Genomic DNA, 20560 nt, shown 5'->3' on the forward strand with positions numbered 1-20560 from the left:
AATTACAATGACTACATTTCAAAAGTACTTCATTGGCTGAGTGCATCCTGCAGTTGTGAAAGGTGCTGTATAAATGACAGTCTTTTTATGATGTCCATTTATTGTAATACAATGGTATATTCCTGCCGGTTACTCAGATGTGCAGATTACTTATTTTGTTGCTATTCTGCATTTTCTCTGCAGGTCAGCTGTCCAGATGCATACGTTGAGAGGTTTAATGCAGCACTCAGCCAGTACATGGGAGCTCTGCAGAGCATTGTGCCTCTATTCATTTACATGGTGAGTAGGTGCTTATGCAGAAAGACTTTTGTGATTAACTGCTATAAAAGTGGGTTGGTTTTCCTCTCTTGTAAATGCATGACAGCACTTTACTTCATTTTCCTTAACTTCTATTCAAATACTGGATTAAATGGAAGGCAGTCACTCCAAAGTTAATCAGTTGCAGACTCCAGAACACAAAGTTGAGCTCTATTTAATTCTACCTAAATAACTTCGGGTTTGTTTGTTATTTTGCAGCTCAGTGGGAAATGCTGCTGAAAGTGGGCTTCAATTTTAAAACATTATTAAAGGGCATTCATCTTTGTGTTTTATTTATTCAGACTTACACTCAGGTTATGACTTTAATGCCACACGCCATTTATCCAGTTGGCAGATACATAAGAATACCGTCAGCTACTAATTTTTTCTTCTCTTTCTTGTGAAAAAGCAGCTTAACCACGTTCAATATCGATCCACAGCCTCAGATTAGAAACTCACCATGTAAAAATCATTGCCGAGCCCTATGCCCTGCAGTGACATATTGCTTTGAAACGTATACCTTGAATCATGCTTTAATTACAATAAATGGCACTACATGTGTTGTAGACTCAGCTTCAACAACAGCCTGTGGAAGCAAATTCAAACTTTTAATCAGCAGGTCTGAAGGGTCATTCGGACTCGAAACGTTAACTGTGTTCCTTTCCACAGATGCTGCCAGACCTGCTGAGTTTTTCCAAGTATTTTTTGTTTTTGTTTTGGATTTCCAGCATCCGCAGTTTTTTGCTTTTATCAAACTTTTAATCACTGTCCACTTAAAGAATTTTAATTCTGGCCTCCTATCGAGTCCACTGTTTCTATCTAAAATAGCGCATTGCTGTAGAGTATCCACCCTGCCCTTACATTTCATTTAATTATAGAAAATTGCATTGCTTTTGTTGTCACCCAGGAGGAAGATATTTATTCCTTTACACAAGGCACTTTGGGGCAGAGCCTTTGGCAATTTTCATGAGCTGGTTGCAGGTTTGCAGCCAGAAATATGCTTAATGTATTTCCTAAGCCCTCTGAGATTGTAACATTAATTATTCTTCAGATATTTTTAATAAATGCCTTATTTTGACCTGAAGGTGGCAGATATTCCCTGAAGACTATTGAAACTCATTATGTATTTAAGTAAAATGCCAAGCAAACACAATAGCACTATCCCATCCTGACTGGATTACACTACTCTAATGGAACTGTGCGCCTCTTGTCTAATTCCTGGATTCTGAATTTGTCTCTGATAATATTCTTTAGCATATTCCTCTAGAAGTCCTGTTTTAATGAAGTAAAGTGAAGTATCCGTTTTACTTTAAACTGACTCTCAATTTTGTTGAAATGGAGCACAAAGGATCTTTGCTGGAAAACTTTAACCAGAACAAATTGGATCCACAAGTGAGAAAATAATTTAATTAATACAAAATGCTGTCCAAGGAGGATCAATTTTTTCTTGCTTGCATCCAGCAGCAGTATTTGCTGGTTGTGGGAATTACTGACAGCACTAATGGAGTAAAGGGAATTTGTCATGGGGATGATTTATGTTGCACATGCTTTTCTGATTCACATATGCGCCTTTAATGCGTTTCGAGCAAGTGCCTTCAAGTTGTAAGCATGGGTCCCTCTCTCTTTTCTCCCAGCCTGCTTTAGAAACGTCCTAGTTCACAACAATAAACCAGGCCATTTGCATCATTATGTCTGCACTGTTGTTTTTTTTGCCTTTTTGGTGGGGCCCCCAGTCTATTTCCATTACACTATTTGACCCATTCTGTCTATATATCTTTTTCAAGGTGCTATATTGTCCTTTTCAATAGAATTGAAATGACTCTGTTTTAGCAACAGTCTGTGGCAATGAATTTGAATTTCTGACTACCCTCCATGTAAGGAATTTTAATTCTGACCTCGTCTTGAGTCTTGGGGTTATCGTAATTTATAGTCTCTTATTACTGTCTCTGTAGTCAGATCAGAGTTAAAACCTGCAGCTGTAAATACAGTAGCCAATACACGTAACTAGTCACTGTATATCGGGTGGTGGTTAAGTAACCTGACCACCTCCTTTGGGAATTGACTGCTTAGAGCTGATAAGTATCTGGAGGAGGATCATCATTGGCTGTCCCTTGATTAGAGGATGACCTCTACTCAGGGTTCCAAGTTTCTTCCATGGGCTTTCACCCAGAGAAGCGTAATAGCACCCTTGATGGGGGAAACGGCATCAAAAAGGCAGATGAATTAATCCTTACAGTTGCCAATTACATCACCGAAGCTTGTAACACGTCAGTACATAACCAGTCAGTGAAAGAAGAATCGTGGACCCTCTGAGACACAACACCAGGGTTCAAATACTACCTCACTATGGAAGACAGTCACAGCAATTTTGGCGATACCTAAATGATGATGATCATTATTGTCTCAGCAACCAGTGAAAACCATCTATCACTATTTAACTTATTGTAACCCTTCATCATTTTGATTTCTTCTGTCAGGTTGCTAATTAGCTTTCTAATCTCTAGTGAAAAAGCCCTGACTTCTCCTGTCTCTCTTCATAACTCTAAATCCTCATCTTTAACAATATATTAAATGCATTAATGAACTTGCAGTGCTGCTTCTGACTTTCTTAAGAAAGAAGCTCTTTTCTTCAGCAAGTATCTGAGTGACTTGCTTTCAATCCTCAATGATACTGCTTTGAGTGACAAAGAATGGCATGGGAGAGATTATGCATTTGATTAATTTTTGACTTACTCATGTGAAGATGCATTTACTCATTGTCATTCCCAAGATATTGAGATTGAGAGCTTAGTGGCTTGGCAAATTCGATCTGTGTTTTGGTGCTCCAGTTGTCTGCCCTATTACACTGCTCCTGCAATAGCTTTTGTGTTGCTCTTGTTTCTCAATACTTCTTTTCTTCAATTTATCTGACTTAATCATCCGTTTCTTTCCTTTATTTTCTTCTTATTTTCATACTTACGTGCATCAAAGTTTCGCAAACATTGGCCATATTGTCTTTGTTTAATAATCCTTCCATACTGTCAAATTCTACTGGAATCCGGTTTGAGAGATAATTTTCACGTGTAATTTTGTCTACAAGTAGAGTCTGAAAGCGATGGAGTGAAGCACTTGGAGCAAAGCTCAGTTATGAGATGTTGCTAATGTTAACTGACTTCTGCTTTACAGAATCAGGTTGTTTAATATGGTCGTAGATTACAACAATATAAGAGTGAAGAAGTCCTACTGAAATTGCCGTGACTACCATGGGAGTACTGTGTACAGTTTCAGTCTTCTTATCTAGATTTGCATTGGGAGTGCATCATAAGTTCACTAGACTGATTCCTGGAATGAAGAGATTGTTTTATGAGGAGAGATGGAGTAGATTAGCCTATGTTCCCTGGAATTTAGAAGAATGAGAGGTTGTCTCATTGAAACATATAAAATTCTTAAGGGGCCTGATAGGGTAGATGCTGATTGGAGGTTTCCCCTGACTGGGGAGTCTAGAAATAGGAGGCACAATCACAGAATGAAGGGTCAGCCATATTAGACTGAGATGAGAAAAAAATTCTCCACTTGGGATTGAGTCTTTGGAACTCTGCCCCAGGGGATTGTGGATGCTCAGGCATTGAGTATATTCAGGAGAGAGATCGATCGATTTTTGGATAAGAAGGGGTTTAAGGTTTACGGGGGTAGATTGGAAAGGTGGAGTTGAGATAACAGATTTGTCATATTGAATCATGGAGTGGGCTCAAAGGACCTACTCCTGCTTCTATTTCTTATGTCCTTGAGCAGCATAATTCTCTAGCAACACACCAATTCTGGCTCAGAACAATGGGCCAACTGGCCTCTTGTGTGCTGTATTGTTCTACTATTCTATAACAATGATGTTGCCGGCAATGGTTAGCATTTAAATAACAACTTCAGTTGATTGGCCATGTCTATGACCAGATCATTGTTAACTTGTCTGGTTTAGGACTGAATGTTATAAGGTCAGTAGTTGATATTGAATAGCTTACAGCCACAAATTTTGCCTCTGCAGCACCAATTTAGATGTAAAATGGAGTCTACGCCACGCTCGGCCTCTTCGGCAATAGACTACACCGAGGTCATATTGTTGAGGTTATTAGCATGAGTATTACATATGTATGCCAGAAGTAGGACGATTGAAGCATCACCCAGGGTCTAATATTGGTTTAAAAACAAAAAACTGCGGATGTTGGAAATCCAAAACAAAAACAGAATTACCTGGAAAAACTCAGCAGGTCTGGCAGCATTGGCGGAGAAGAAAAGAGTTGACGTTTCGAGTCCTCATGACCCTTCAACAGAACTCAAAACTCAGAACTCAGTTCTGTTGAAGGGTCATGAGGACTCGAAACATCAACTCTTTTCTTCTCTGCCGATGCTGCCAGACCTGCTGAGTTTTTCCAGGTAATTCTGTTTTTGTTTCTAATATTGGTTTGATGCCTGACCTGCCATTTTCAACCTCACTGCTCTACATGATGTCCTCTCTTAAATGTACACAGCTGAACATGTGCTTCGCACCACGAGGGATGCCTCACTAGTGCTATTTAAAGACAACATTATCCAAAACCTTATTACTTTCTATTGGTTTTGCTGAGTTTTTGGGAGTAGTGCATGTTTGGAGGAATTCAGAAAAATTGGTAAAGACTGCAGGATGTGATGCTGAACATTGCGATGCTATTGGTTGTTGCTGAAAGGGTTCTGAGCACACCACTTGCTGCCTGTTATGGCAGCTATAGTTGCAGCCCTTCTTGGACTGCAGCATCAAAAGGGGATGGAGCAGAGGCAGAAAGAAGAGAAGCTGCTTGCAGATGGAGGTCGAGAAGAGCTCTAAATAGGAGGTCTTAGGAACCTAGAGTCTTCAGGGAGCGCTTAAGTCTTATGTTTGGTGGCTGCATTTACCAATGAGGTGATCACAAACCTGTGCTACCTCTAGTAACCAGACTTGCACCTCCAGAATGGAGTATAGACTGCCACTGGCCACTAAGGCCACTGACATGTTTGGAATGCTGGCACTCAAGTTACATAGTTATACTAAATTTTTCCAGGAAGCTGACTTTCCATTTTTTGAGGTGACATTCAGACTTGGACCTTGTAGTCTATCCTCTTGTATTGGTCAAAGGATAATGCCTGTTAAAACTGTAAAATGACAGATGCCTAATTCTACTACACAAAACAATGAAAACGCTTCAGTTTAAAGGATCTATTGAAAATTTCTACAAAGGTTGGCACAGAACTTGTTTTGTGCAACCTGCCCTGCTTCACATTTCTTCATTGGCGATGGTTCTCTTCTCAACTTGTCAGGCAAGGGGATTTCCATTGGTGCGAGTAACTACACTAATTGATTCAACAATTCACGAGAAATTAAGAACAAAAAATACAAAACCTATGTTAAAATTGTTGAATGAATTTTGCTAGATCGTCTAAATGTATTGCGGTGTACACTCAGCATCTTACAATTCTTGATAGCCCCTTTATTGATAAAAATAAAGTCTGTAATTTGTAGCTAGTTTGGTTGAAAAGCAATGCGGAAATTTAGTCATATCGCTTCCTCCTCTTCAAAAATTGGTTGCCATTTAAAAAAGAGAGGAGATTCAGCATTAGTCACTGGCCATTTCAGTGGCACCCCAGAGCAGTGATAAATATTGGATAGACCAAAGTCATTTTTTCTGTTCCCTCGTTACACACTCCATCCCTCTCCCTGGCAACTGCATGATGCTGAACGAGACTATTCACAACCTTGTTGTCATATTTAACCCTGAGATGAGCTTTTGACAACATACCCCAGCCACTGTTAAGATTGCTTATTTCCACCTCATTAACATTGCTTGGCTCCACCCTTCCCCAGTTCATCTGCTGCTGAAACCCCTAGCCACGCCTTTGTTATCTTTAAACTCGATTAAACTCCAGGCCCACCTCCCATATTCTACCCTCCGTAAACTTGAGGTCATCAAAAGTGTGTCGATATCCTTGCTCGCACCAAGTCCCATTCACCCATCACCTCTCTGCTCACCATCAATCGACTTGTAGCACCCAGTTAAGCAGTGCCTTGATTTTTAAAATGCTTATTCATGTTCTCAAATTCCTCCATGCCCTCACCCCTTGCTATCTTTGTAATCTCCTACAACTCCATAACCCTCCAAAAGTTCAGTGTTCCTCTAACTCTGGCCTTTTGAGAATCTCCAGATTTATTTGCTTTATCATTGGTGTCTGTGTCTTCAGTTGTCTAGCCCCTTTTTTTCATAGAACACTACAACACAGAAAACAGGCCATTCGGCCCTTCTAGTCTGTGCTGAAATATTATTCCGCTAGTCCCATTGACCTGCACCTAGTCCATAACCCTCCAGACCTCTCTCTGAACACTCCTTAAAACCTCTTTAAGCAAGCTTTTTGCAATCTGACCTAATATCACTATATTTGGCTTTATGATGCTCTTGTGAAATACCTTGGGATGTTTTCTTGCATTAAAGATAAAATGTAAATACAAGCTATTGTTGTTGCAAAAGCAAATCTACATATTAATGGTGCTGTTGCTGATGTGGATTCAGGAATTGAGTTTTTATTAAATTGCCCTCTTAACATTGAGTCCTGCTGATGACTTTTGTTTTCATGTTTGCAGAACAAATTCTACATTGAAACCAAACTTAACAGAGATTTGAAAGATGACCTCATAAAGTTGTTTACAGAACAGGTTGCAGAAAAGCATGTTCCTACCTTAATGCGTGAGTAGTGATTCTGTTTACACTTTGGTTTATGTGCCAAAGTTGGGTTAATTCTGAAGTTGTGATATATACCCTTGTTCAGAATTGTATTTTTTTTATCAAGTATTATCTTTATGCATACTAAACATGAACAGTAATTTGGAGTAGGCACTCATGAGGTGCCCACCCTGGGGAGGGAGGTTGGGGGAGTGGGAGGTGGGGGAAGAAATCATTCCCTTTCCTAAATCCTGATCTTCGCTGTCAACAAGTTTACCCAGCATTTCTAGGATGTGTCTTCGGGATATACTTTTTTTAATATTTGACAAAACTAAGATTTATTGGATAATTGTACTGAATAAGCTGGTTAGATTTATCATGACAGATATGTTTCTGATTCCAGCTCATATTTTATCTTCTGGATTTGTCTACTTCATTTTTTTTTCTATTCCTGAAAAATTTGGCTTGAAAAAAAGACTTGAGAGTCCGAATCACTTTATTTTAATTTTCGGGAAATAGAAAAGAGCTGTTGAAGAAATAAATCAATTGCTGGCATACAGCCAAAACAGTTGAGCCAAGTTTACAGAGGTTATGCTGACGTTTTAGAGTAATTTGGTGATTCCATATCTGGAGTATACAATTTTGGCCACTGGCTTTCAGAATAGAAGGGCAAGCATTGGAAAAAGTGTACAGAAGAGCAATAGGAATGTTCCTAAAAATGCAGTGGCTTAGCCGAAAAGAAAGTTAGGGAACACTTGGCCTGTACAGTCTAGAGCGAAGGAGGCCAATGGAAGACCTTGTCGAGGTATGGCAGATGTTAAATTGTATCAATAACAAAACTGAACCCTAAATATTACTTGAAGACCAATAGGATTAGGGCATATTACATACGATAATTTAAACATTTCAAACATTTGCAATAATTCACCAGGTAAGGTAGCTCATCTGAAGACTTGGAGGGCTTTCCACAGTATTGTATTCAACTTTAGTTTGAGAGTTAGAGAGCTAAAGAGATGAGCACTGATGGGCTGAATGATCCATTTGTCCTTGACTCTTTGTTTTTGTATAAGCTTGAATTTGTGGTAGCGCTTGTGCCAAAGAGTCAGAAAGTTGAGTCCAAGCACCAGGGTTGAGTGCAATTTAGACTGGAACTTCAGTGCAATACTGAGGAAGCAATGAATTATCCCAAGTGTCGTCAGTTGGATGAGATGCTAAACCAAATCTCCATCTGCAAATTTGATGGTTCAAAAGAGCATAGAATTCCAAGACATTTTTGAGAAGAAAACAATGAATTATCCTTGTGCCCTGGCCAACGTTCCATTGTCAACCAGCTGCACCAAAAACAAACATAACTAGTCATTGCATCTCATTTTGTTATTATTAAGGACGCTATAGCAGGACACTTAGAAAATCTTAATGCAATTAGACAGAGTCAATGTGGTTTTATGAAAGGGAAATTATGTTTGACTAATTTATTACTACTTTGAGGAAGTAACAAGTAACCTGGATAAAGAGGAACCTGTAGATGTGGTGTAGTTGCATTTCTTAAAGGCATTTGATAAGGTGCCACATCAAAGATTACTACACAAAATAATAGCTCATGATGTAGGGGGTAACAAATTAGCTAACCAATCCTCTATCCATTCTAACAGGAAGCAGAGAGAAGGGTTAAATGGTTAATTTTCAGGTTAGCAAGCTGTTACTAGTGGAGTGCCACAGGGATCAGTGCTGGGGCCTCAAGTATTTACAAACCAAATCAATGATTTCGGATGAAGGGACCGAATGTATGGTTGCTAAATTTGCTGATATCACAAAAATAGGTAAGAGAATAAGATGTGGAGAGAACATAAGAGTTTATAGAGGGATTATAGATAGATGGGTTAAGTGAGTGGGCAAAAATTTGAGAGATGGAGTATAATGTGGGAAAATGTGAACTTGTCCACTTTGACAGGAAGAATAGAAAAGCAGCATATGATTTAAATAGAGATTGCAGAACTCTACAGTACAGAGGGATCACAAAAAGTTAGTGTGCAGGTACAGCAAATGATTAGGAAGGCAAATGGAATGTTGGTGTTTATTACAGGAGGAATTGAGTATAAAGGTAGGTAAGTGTTGCTGTACAAGACCTCAGTTAGACTGCATCTGGAGTACTGTGTACAGTTTTGGCCTCCTTACTTAAAGGATATAATTGCATTAGAAGCAGTTCAGAGAAGATTCACTAGACTGATTCCTGAGATGAAGGGGTTATCTTATGTGGAAAGGTTGTTATCCATTGGAGTTGAGATGAATGAGAGGTGATGTTATTGAGAAAGAAATGACCTGGAGGGCACTTGACAGGGTGGATGCTGAGAGGATGGCTCCCCTTAAAGGAGAGACAAGAACTAGGATGCACAGTTTAAAAATAAGGGGCCTCCCATTTAAGCTGGAGGGAAGGAGAATTTTTTTTTTCTCTTTAGGGTTGTTAGTCTAAGGAGTTCTCTTCCCCAGAGATCAGTGGAGGCAGGATCATTGAGATAAAAACAAAAAAACTGCGGATGCTGGAAATCCAAAACAAAAACAGAATTACCTGGAAAAACTCAGCAGGTCTGGCAGCATCGGCGGAGAAGAAAAGAGTTGACGTTTCGAGTCCTCATGACCCTTCGACAGAACTTGAGTTCGAGTCCAGGAAAGAGCTGAAATATAAGCTGGTTTAAGGTGTGTGTGTGGGGGGCGGAGAGATAGAGAGACAGAGAGGTGGAGGGGGTTGGTGTGGTTGTAGGGACAAACAAGCAGTGATAGAAGCAGATCATCAAAAGATGTCAACGACAATAGTACAATAGAACACATAGGTGTTAAAGTTAAAGTTGGTGATATTATCTAAACGAATGTGCTAATTAAGAATGGATGGTAGGGCACTCAAGGTATAGCTCTAGTGGGTTTTTTTTTAATAATGGAAATAGGTGGGAAAAGGAAAATCTTTATAATTTATTGGAAAAAAAAGAAGGGGGAAACAGAAAGGGGGTGGGGATGGGGGAGGGAGCTCACGACCTAAAGTTGTTGAATTCAATATTCAGTCCGGAAGGCTGTAAAGTCCCTAGTCGGAAGATGAGGTGTTGTTCCTCCAGTTTGCGTTGGGCTTCACTGGAACAATGCAGCAAGCCAAGGACAGACATGTGGGCAAGAGAGCAGGGTGGAGTGTTAAAATGGCAAGCGACAGGGAGGTTTGGGTCATTCTTGCGGACAGACCGCAGGTGTTCTGCAAAGCGGTCGCCCAGTTTACGTTTGGTCTCTCCAATGTAGAGGAGACCACATTGGGAGTAACAAATGCAGTAGACTAAGTTGGGGGAAATGCAAGTGAAATGCTGCTTCACTTGAAAGGAGTGTTTGGGTCCTTGGACGGTGAGGAGAGAGGAAGTGAAGGGGCAGGTGTTGCATCTTTTGTGTGGGCATGGGGTTGTGCCATAGGAGGGGGTTGAGGAGTAGGGGGTGATGGAGGAGTGGACCAGGGTGTCATTGAATATTTGTAAGGCTTAGTTAGATTCTTGATTGACAAGGGTTTCAAAGGTTATAGGGGTTAGACAAGAGAGCAGGGTTGAGGCCACAATCATATCACCCATGATCTTATCAAATGGTGGAGCAGGCTTGAAGGGCCTATTGTCTTACTCCTCCTAATTCTAGGACTTTACTATGTGTGGATTAGTGATCCGTTATTTGCTTAACAACAGTGACTATATTTCAGCAGCAGTTAATTGGTTTTGAAGTGTTTTGAGGACTTTTTAATAATACGTTGTTTAGAAATAAAATCTCAATTTTTAGCATAAGTGAGTTGGGCTGACTTTCATTCCATAAATCTAGATTAATAAAATTTATTTCATAAAGTGATTTATATTAACTCAGGATAGTCCAAAACGGTGGAGGGGAGAGGTAACCTTCACTTTTCTTTTGTTTATTCTGTGTGTATTGATACAAAACACATATTAGTCAACTACATTAATGTGGTTGCCAGTAACTTGTCATATTACACACTAATTTCTGATCTCAGCAATGAAGTTTTACATCTTTAGGCTTTGCATTGTGTACCTCTGCTTTTTAAATGTTGGCAGTGCGTGGTTGAGACCATCCATTTTATCATAACATTAAAAAGTGAACTTTTACAATGTGTTTTTTATTGGGCTGCAATTATATGGGAGCCAGTACAAACTTTGGCTAATGTGAGCAGACCACTGGCAGGATTCTTGGTATTTGGCTTTAGTACCCGGATATTAGATCAGGATCTGGTCGTTCTTTCTGTTACCTTTCAGAACAGATTGTACTCAAAGCCAAAACAAAAACAGAATTACCTGGAAAAACTCAGCAGGTCTGGCAGCATCGGCGGAGAAGAAAAGAGTTGACGTTTCGAGTCCTCATGCTCTTTTCTTCTCCGCCGATGCTGCCAGACCTGCTGAGTTTTTCCAGGTAATTCTGTTTTTGTTTTGGATTTCCAGCATCCGCAGTTTTTTTGTTTTTATTTTTGTACTCAAAGCCACTTCGTTTTGGCATAAATTAAGGTCGCAGTTATCTTTTAAATGTTTTCTGCTGATGGCCTCATTTAATACATTAATGAATAAATGCTAATAGCTCTAATTTAATTTAAGTACTATAATTCTTACACTTTACCTGTTTCTTCTGTTTCTGTTTCAGCTTTACTAATAGAAGCTCAGTCAACTCCATTTAAGGTCACCCCTTCAACCATGGCAAATATAGTTAAAGGCTTATATACCCTTAGATCTGGTAAGTAACAGAATCTGATCATTTTCTGTTTAAGAAAACAAAATGATTTGCGTTATGGAGAATCTATTCCCTAAGGTTAAGCTGAAATTGTCTTTTCATCTTGTGGAGTAAATTTATCAAGCTTCATTTTCTCTCTTATTATTCTTGCACTTCAAATACAACATCCTACTCACTCCTCTTCACACTCAGTGTTAAAATCAAGATCTGTCCCACTGTTGCTTATTTGAACTCATACTGTCACAGAACTTAAAAATTATGGAGCTCTCTCAGTTTTCTTCCTATAACCTACCAGTCCATAAAATCTCAGCAAACCATTATTTTACTTCCACTAGTTGTTTTACCTTAACATTTTACCTACTTTCTTTTTTATCTTTGGTAGTGTCCTCCATGTGGCCATGGTCCTTCAACCTAGATTTTCAACTACAGAAAAAATTCTGTTAATTCATGGACTGGATATAACCAAAATACATTTTGAGTCAAAATTGGGTAATACTTCAAAATTTGTACAACAATGGATCATTTAGTGGGGTCCATAGCGTCCTATTTTAAGATTCAAACAAGCTTAAAGTTGATTACATTTGCAAAATATTAAACATAGGTTAGATTTTAAGGTCAGAGGTAGAGGTGTAAACACTTAAGCAATGGATGACCTACCTTTAAACCTTGAGTAGAACCAGAAGGTCTCCACTTACACAATTTAAATCTTCTATTGAAGTATGTAGTTCTAGATCAAAAGAAGCTAGAAGCAGCTTTGTAAGCATGGGGGTTTCTTTGTGGTCCCAGGGAGTCTGGAGAAGGGCAGTCATGCCTATTAGCAATATAAATTTTTCATGAGTTACAGAATAAAAGAGTAGCGTTGAAGGTAAAATAATTTGTTTACATTTCTGTTTGAGGACATCCCAAAATTTGCCATGTTGTCATAGAGATGGGCTGTGGGAGTTGGGAGGTTCATTTGTTTAACTTATCTGGGTGTATGCTCACATGAGGCAAATGCAGTTTTATGATGCATATTATGTCTCACTGAGAGGAGAGCGCCAAGAGGAGATGAATATTAGTCAGGCATGCATACTAACTTTATCGTTCACCTCAGGGAATGCTGGTGGGGCTCAATCTCTGCAGGCATTTCATGAGGGAAAAAGTAGCTGGAAAATGGGAAACCAGGAGATTGGGAAGCCTACAAAGGCCAACAGAGGACAACTAAAAAAGAAATAAGGAGGGAGAAGATTAAATATGAGGGTAAACTAAAAGAAGATTGCAAGAGTTTTTTAAGATATATAAAGGGTAAGATAGAGGCAAAAGTCGACATTGGGCCACTGGAAAATGATGCTGGAGAAGTAGTAGTGGGAAACAAAGAAATGGCAGAGGAACTGAATAGGTACTTTGCGTCAGTCTTCAGGTGGAAGACACTAGTAACATCCCCAAAGTTCAAGAGAGTCAGGGGGCAGAGGTGAGTATGGTGGCCATTACCAAGGAGAAGGTGCTAGGAAAACTGAAAGGTCTGAAGGTGGCTAAATCACCTAGACCAGATGGATTACACCCCAGAGTTCTGAAGGAGATTGCTGAAGAGATAGTGGAGGTGTTAGTGGTGATCTTTCAGGAATAACTTGAGTCAGGGAGGGTCCCAGAGGACTGGAAAATTGCTAATGTAACCCCCCGTTTAAGAAGGCAATGAGGCAAAAGACGGGAAATTACAGGCCGATGAGCCTGACGTTGGTCGTTGGTAATATTTTAGAGTCCATTATTAAGGATGAGATTTCAGAATACTTGGAAGTGCATGGTAAAATAGAGCAAAGTCAGCATGGTTTCATCAAGGGGAGGTCATGCCTGACAAATCTGTTAGACTTCTTTGAGGAGGTAACGAGTAGGTTAGACAAAGGAGAGCCAATGGATGTTATCTACTTGGACTTCCAGAAGGCCTTTGACAAGGTGCTGCACAGGAGGCTGCTCAGTAAGATAAGAGCCCATGGTGTTAGAAGCAAGGTACTAGCATGGATAGAATATTGGCTGTCTAGCAGGAGGCAGAGAGTGGGGATAAGGGGGTCCTTCTCAGGATGGCGGCCGGTGACTAGTGGAGTTCCGCAGGGGTCAGTGTTGGGACCACAACTTTTCACTTTATACATTAATGATCTAGATGAAGGAACTGAGGGCATCCTGGTTAAGTTTTCAGATGATACAAAGATAGGTGGAGGGACAGGTAGTATTGAGGAGGCGGGGAGGCTGCAGAATGATTTGGACAGGTTAGGAGAATGGGCAAAGAAGTGGCAGATGGAATGCAACATGGGGAAGTGTGAGGTCATGCACTTTGGTAGGAAGAATAGAGGCATAGACTATTTCCTAAATGGGGAGAGAATTCAGAAATCTGGAATGCAAAGGGACATGGGAATCCTAGTCCAGGATTCTCTTAAGGTTAACTTGCAGGTTGAGTCGGTAGTTAGGAAGGCAAATGCAATGCTGGTATTTATTTCGAGAGGACTAGAATATAAAAGCAGGGATATGCTGCTGAGGCTTTATAAGGCTCTGGTCAGACCACATTTAGAATATTGTGAGCAATTTTGGGCCCCATATCTCAGGAAGGATGTGCAGGCCCTGGAGAGGGTCCAGAGGAGGTTCACGAGAACAATTCCATGAATTAAAGACTTAACATATGAGGAACGTTTGAGGACTCTGGATCTATACTCGATGGAGTTTAGAAGGATGAGGGGGGATCTAATTGAAACTTACAGAATACTGAAAGGCTTTGATAGAGTGGACATGGGGAAGATGTTTCCATTAGTAGGAGACTAGGACGTTAGGGCACAACCTCAGAGTAAAGGGAAGACCTTTTAGAACAGAGATGAGGAGAAACTTCTTTAGCCAGAGAGTGGTGAATCTATGGAATTCATTGCCACAGAAGGCTGTGGAGGCCAGGCCATTGAGTGTACTTAAGACCGAGATAGATAGATAGGTTCTTGATTGGTAAGGGGATCAAAGGTTACGGGGAGAAGGCGGGACAATGGGGTTGAGAAACTTATCAGCCATGATTGAATGGCAGAGCGGACTCGATGGACTGAATGGCCTAATTTCTGCTCCTATGTCTTATGGTCTTAAGATTTGCCTGATTTGAAGCTAGAGGAAGATATCAACATTGGTCCTCATAGAGCCTTGTGGAAGAAAACAGTCAACAAAGTTAGGTTAGAATCTGTGAGAAGGGGCTGAGGCACCCACAGTCATAAAGTCTTACCCTGGAGAATAGCTGGAACACTGGGGAGAACTAAAGTGAATTCTGGAGGGCTTTGGCATAGTTTGGATTGGTCCCTACAGAAGTAAATAAACCTTCAAATTTGATATAATGTATAAGGGAATTCTTGGAGGAAAGCAAGAAATAGAACTGAGTTCTAGCATAAGAAGCTATAACTTATAATAAGTTAATAGTACTTGTTTAATTCTTTTTATTTACAGCAAAGTTTGCTTTGGTCTAAAAATTTGAAGCCTTGTGGCATAGTTCTGTCAGTTAATAACTGGGTGTTTGGATTTCTCTTTAAACGTTAACGTACCTAACAGGATTGTGACAAAATAAAGGGCTAGAAATTATATATTGTACCTATTTTACAGGTGCAAACAGACCTAATAAAAGCCTAACTTGGGGATGATTATTATACACCACTAGGATACCTGAAAAACTATTGACTCAAAATTTGTTTATACCATTTTCAGGGATCGAGGCCAACTACCTAAAACAAGCGTTAGGCCCCTTCCAGATGCTATTGAGAGGCCTAACCCCTGCTTTAGAATGTCTCTGGGTAATTGGTTATCCTTGAGCTGAGCAGGTGTTGGGCCTTCTGTCATTTTCTAGAACTGGGTTTGGGGGCTGCCACCAAAAAGGTAAGTTTTGTTTTTAAATGGAAATGGTGCCTGGAGAAGCAGGAATACTCAACCCAGTTCCATAGCAATCTTGCTGCCACTGCTGGCTGTATTTGCTAGCCCCCTCCCCCTACTTGTTCAAATTTCCACGATCTACTTGAGGAGCAGCTGCCCGTGAAGCATCAGTCTAAAAATATCTATTCAGCATGATAGGGTATAGTAGCATAGTAGTTATGTTACTGGATTAACAGTCCAGGGGCCTGGACTCCAGAGATATGAGTTCAAATCCCAACAGTTAATTAGATAAATCTGAAATAAAAAAAACTAGTATCAGTATTGGTAACCATGAAGTTCATAGATTGTCATTAAAAATCCAACTGGTTCACTGGTGTCCATTAGCATGAAAATGGGGCCAAACAAATTTCTTGGTCAATGTATCTTGACTTCAAGCATGTTTCGGGATAAAAGCCTGTTGTGGGCTATATTGATTTAATTAAATGTGCAGGCTTTACAGAAGGGAAAATTCAAAGTTTTTTTTTTTGGGCAGATTTTAATTTCGCGCACAGAAAATCAACTGAATCTTCTAAGGAATGAATGCAGAGCAAGAAAAGATTGTTGTCATTCTGTTGCCTGGCTGACAGTTTTGAATTATGTTTAATGTTCTGGAGTGTTTCTAGAGGATGAATTCTAACAGGATTATATTAGGTTAGTTGGTGTCAGAGAGCACTGCTTTACTTCTTGTTGTTTCCTGTAATGAGCTTTCAAAATCTGTGTATTTTTGTGCCTTTGCAGAAGGTACATTACAGGTGTTTATTTGGACAGAGCCAAAATACTTAGTTTGATTCCTTTCATTATTATTTTTATCAGGTGAAAGTGATTTCGGCTTTTTCTGATTTTGGCAGTTTGTATTAAGTGTCTTTAGTGTTAGAAAATGGACTTAGTTCCACAGTTCCCCTTGACCCTCCCTCTAAATAAAATATTGAATAATACTTAGGATATTAATCTCATGTTATTCATGACTGTCATATGCAACATTGGGCGAATTTTTCCATCCCGCCCATGGTGGGTTTTGTGCCGGGTGGGAATGGGAAATCCAGCAGCAGGCAAAAAGTCGCAAATTCGTCGTCATAAGAACAGGTTGCAATTCTCCTGATGGTGTGTTTATGGTGGGTCAGTGACCCTGCCGACGAGTGGCACGAATGCCATTTGCATTCATTAACGTGTCATGAATGCTCATTAAAGCAGCTGCTTGCTGGAATCTTGTCAGGCCTTCCAATCTTGCGTCACACCAGCAGGAAATTAGGTCGGCATCAAATCCATTTGAAAAAGGGTGGCATGCACAAGCCGGACCTCAGTTCACTGGTAACTTTGAGTTGAGTGGAACATACCTGCCATAACACTGTGCCGGTCTTGTTGCGATGAACAGCATACTGCTGGGGTTGTAGGGTTGCTCTCCTGCTCTTTCCCTACATTGTTCCAAGGAACATGACTGTGCCGTGGTACTCATTCAGGCCTCCACTTTCAGAAACTAGCATTTCACCCGGGGGTGGGCTGTGAGGTGAAGGTGGGGTTGATGAACATGATGGGGACAATGGGCAGGGAAGGCTGTGGAATGGCAGTGAGGGAGAAGGACAAACATAAGGGAGCAACAGAGAGGGAAGGCTGTGTGTAGAATGGCAGTGAGGGAGAAAGGCGAAAACGAGGGAATCAATGGGCAGGGAAGGCTGTGGAATGGCAGTTGGGGAAAGGGCAAACACGAGAGGGGGCTTTCTGGGGTCGCCATCTAACTTCTTGTTGCCACAGGAGTCTGCTTAGAAAGAAAGGAGGAAGACCACCTTGCGATGAAAGCCAGTGGTTTCATTAGCTCTGTTAAAGGGCTACTCAGAACTCAGTGGCTTCATATCACAGTCGCTGCATCTCAAGAGTAACACATAGGAAAGTGGAATTTGGGAATGCAGGCAATAGTGAAGGAGGGACAGCTATATCATATATGTCATTCCATCAATGAAGGCCAGTCATGTGTTCACCAGAATTGACACTCCTAATGGGCCAAAGGGCATCCACTCATTGACCTTGGGCAATTGATTGGCCATTTATATGTCACATCAGAGATTGGAGCACAGAACGAGATTGGGTCAATCATCCCACTGAAACTTTAGCATCCCACACAGAGCTCAAGAGGTTACGTATCTGCGATGCCATCTTGGTCACCTCGATGTGTGTGCTAGTATCTCAGGGACAAGGCAGCATCAGCCGTAGTGCAGGAAAGTAGGGCAGAAAAAACTATGGACACTTAGTCTCCAAATATGTCATCTTCTGAACTTCACTTTCTTGCCCCTTGAATCATTGATGTCTTCAATGTTTCCTTTCAGAGAGAAGGAAAAAGCAGATATGGATCCAGGGCTCAATGTTGCCTTTGTCAGGGTCCTAATATATTGGAAGAGGCGATGGAGGGAGAGATGCCTCCGCACGCAGCTCCAGCAGGAAGGACATGGTCAAGCGGAGCCAGAGTATGAAGAGACGGGTCAGGAGGAGAGACCCAGACAACTGGATTGACCCTCCAGACCTAAGGTTTATTGTGGAAGAGCCACCTATTTATAAGTGAGTGACAGGCAATGCTGTGCACGTCTGCACGTGTCCCGAGATCTGGTACATCACATATGCCACATTCTTTGTGAAGACTTAACACCACGTGGAGTTGGAGGGTATCCCCTGCCAGTGGCTTTGAAGGTGACCGCAGTGCTCAATTTCTTTGTCTCTGGCTCTTTCCAAAGATCAACAGGGGACCTGTGCAGCATCTCTCAGTCTGCAACACATCGATGCATAAAGAAGGTCACAGGTGCCCTTTACAGGAAGGCCCATCATTATGTCAGGTTTTCTCTGGACGAAGATAGCTGGGCTGCGAAATTCACTGGCTTCACCACCATTTCAGTCTTCCCCAGAGTGCAGGGTACAATAGACTGCACCCATGTGGCTGTACGGGTTCCATGCAGCAGCCTCTAATGTTTATAAAACACAAGGGCTATCATTCCATCAACGTACAACTGGTGTGTGATCACCAGAAGCACATACTGCATGACACCCTGAGAGCTGCCTTGACTCCTACATCCTGAGTCACTCCGAGGTGCCTGAGATTGTCAAGGGGCCATTACGTCAGCAGGGACGGCTGCTTGGGGATCAGGGGTACCCACTGAAACAACGCTGGCTGATGACAACAGTGTGTGGCCATCAAGAGTCATTCCAAGGAGAAACATAATGCTGCTCACAGGTCCACATGCTCCCTTATAGAGCAGACCGCAGGGCTTCTAAAGATGTGCTTCAGATGCTTGGACCGCTCAGGTGGCTCACGACAATACACTTCCGACAGGGTTTCCCACATCACTGCAGTGTGTTGTGCCCTTCACGGTCTGGCCCCTGCCAGAGAATGAACTGGAGGAGGATGAAGATCCGGAGGCCCAGGAACCTCAGGAGGCTGCTGAGAGTCCATATGAGGGCGATCACGCCATGGAGGAAGGAAGATGTGGGAGACGTTTCCGTGATACGTTAATTGCTGACAGGTTCCAGGAAGAGTAAAGTTAAGTGAGGGAATATGGCCACACTTCTCCTCGTCCTCAATGCCATCTTGTTTCAACTCAGGGGATGTCCACTCTCAGGCACCTCGGAGTGACTCAGGATGTAGGAGTCAAGGCAACTCCCAGGTTGTCGTGCAGTATGTACTACCAGTGATCACACACCAATTGTACATTGATGGAATGATAGCTCTTCTGTTTTATAAACATTAGAGCCTGCTGCATGGAACCCGTACAGCCACATGGGTGCAGTCTATTGCACCCTGCACTCTGGGGAAGCCTGAACAAGTTCCGCATTTGCACTTGCCTCATGAATCATCAGGCTATGATCTTTTCTTTGGTCCATGGGACCCTGTGAGTGAGCTCACTCTGGGAACTGAGAGTCCACTTGGGAACGAGCGATGTGAGAGAAAACCTGAAGCCTTCACCGCCATCTAACAATGCAAACACTGCTGCGACTGAGATGTGGACATGCTCGGGATCTCCTCCTCCTGTGCATGTCTTTTCTTCTGACACTACCACTGAGGAGACACAAATACTGCTAGATTATCAATGCTGATGAGCTGCCCTCATTCAATGGTGTTCTTTGAAGAAGAAGGGTTAGAAACGCTTACATCACACATTTCCAATAAAGATTTAAACACATCTCCCTGACATCACACAAGAGGTGCGGAGACTAGTTCAACTGAGGTTGACATCACAGGAATGTGACTCTCACAGTGGGACACTATCACTGAGTGAGAGGAAGACTAAACCTTGAAATAAGAGGACTCCAATGTATAAAATCGCGTCTTCAGTTTCCCAAAACGTTCACATAACATCAAATGTATTCACAAAATTGCAACTTCTTTACATGTATAACCACACCCATAATCTAAAGCGACATCAAATTTTTCTTAACTTTCCTAACTCTAGCGCTACACCTGGGTGCATCCCTGACATCCACAGCAGAGGTGGAGGCAGCCTGCTGACTGCTACATCCTGATGTCTGGGATGACTTTGGTAGATGTCCTCTGGTGGCCAGAGGCCTGATAAGGACATCTAGTCAGTGGCAGAAGCACCCTTGGTGGCCTGAGCAGCTGGATTAGATGGGGTCACAGGCAGAGGGGGCTGTGAGCAGCTGCACACCCTTGGAGTGTCCTGAGAGGAGGCCCCCAGGGTGTCCGGCTGACGCTCGTCCTCCCTGTGGATGCCTGAGGGCCCAGCCCTGACTCCTGCAGGGGATGGTGCACCTAGATGGGGGAGGGGGTTCAAGGTGCCTCATCCCCATGTCGCCTTTATCTTGATGGTTCCCAACAGGGTGTCTGGCCATGGAATGCAGGGCCGAGTACAAATCCAGCAAGACCTGCTGGACCAAGGTCCTCATGGTGGTCACCAGCCTTCCCATGGTGACCTCAAGGTGCTTGC

At 41.7% G+C, this 20560-nt stretch overlaps 1 protein-coding gene across 1 annotated transcript in view; it reads left to right on the plus strand.

Annotated features, from left to right (window-relative positions):
* The window catches only part of cacul1 (CDK2 associated cullin domain 1), a 103851-nt gene that overhangs the window by 56972 nt on the left and 26319 nt on the right, over window positions 1–20560 (plus strand). Inside the window, exons 4-6 of the mRNA XM_041209922.1 lie at window positions 184–279; window positions 6917–7019; window positions 11655–11744. Coding sequence (XP_041065856.1) covers window positions 184–279; window positions 6917–7019; window positions 11655–11744 — 289 coding nt within the window. The remainder of the gene's footprint in view (window positions 1–183; window positions 280–6916; window positions 7020–11654; window positions 11745–20560) is intronic.

Source organism: Carcharodon carcharias, chromosome 17 (assembly GCF_017639515.1).
Source record: "Carcharodon carcharias isolate sCarCar2 chromosome 17, sCarCar2.pri, whole genome shotgun sequence".
NCBI classification, from domain to species: domain Eukaryota; kingdom Metazoa; phylum Chordata; class Chondrichthyes; order Lamniformes; family Lamnidae; genus Carcharodon; species Carcharodon carcharias.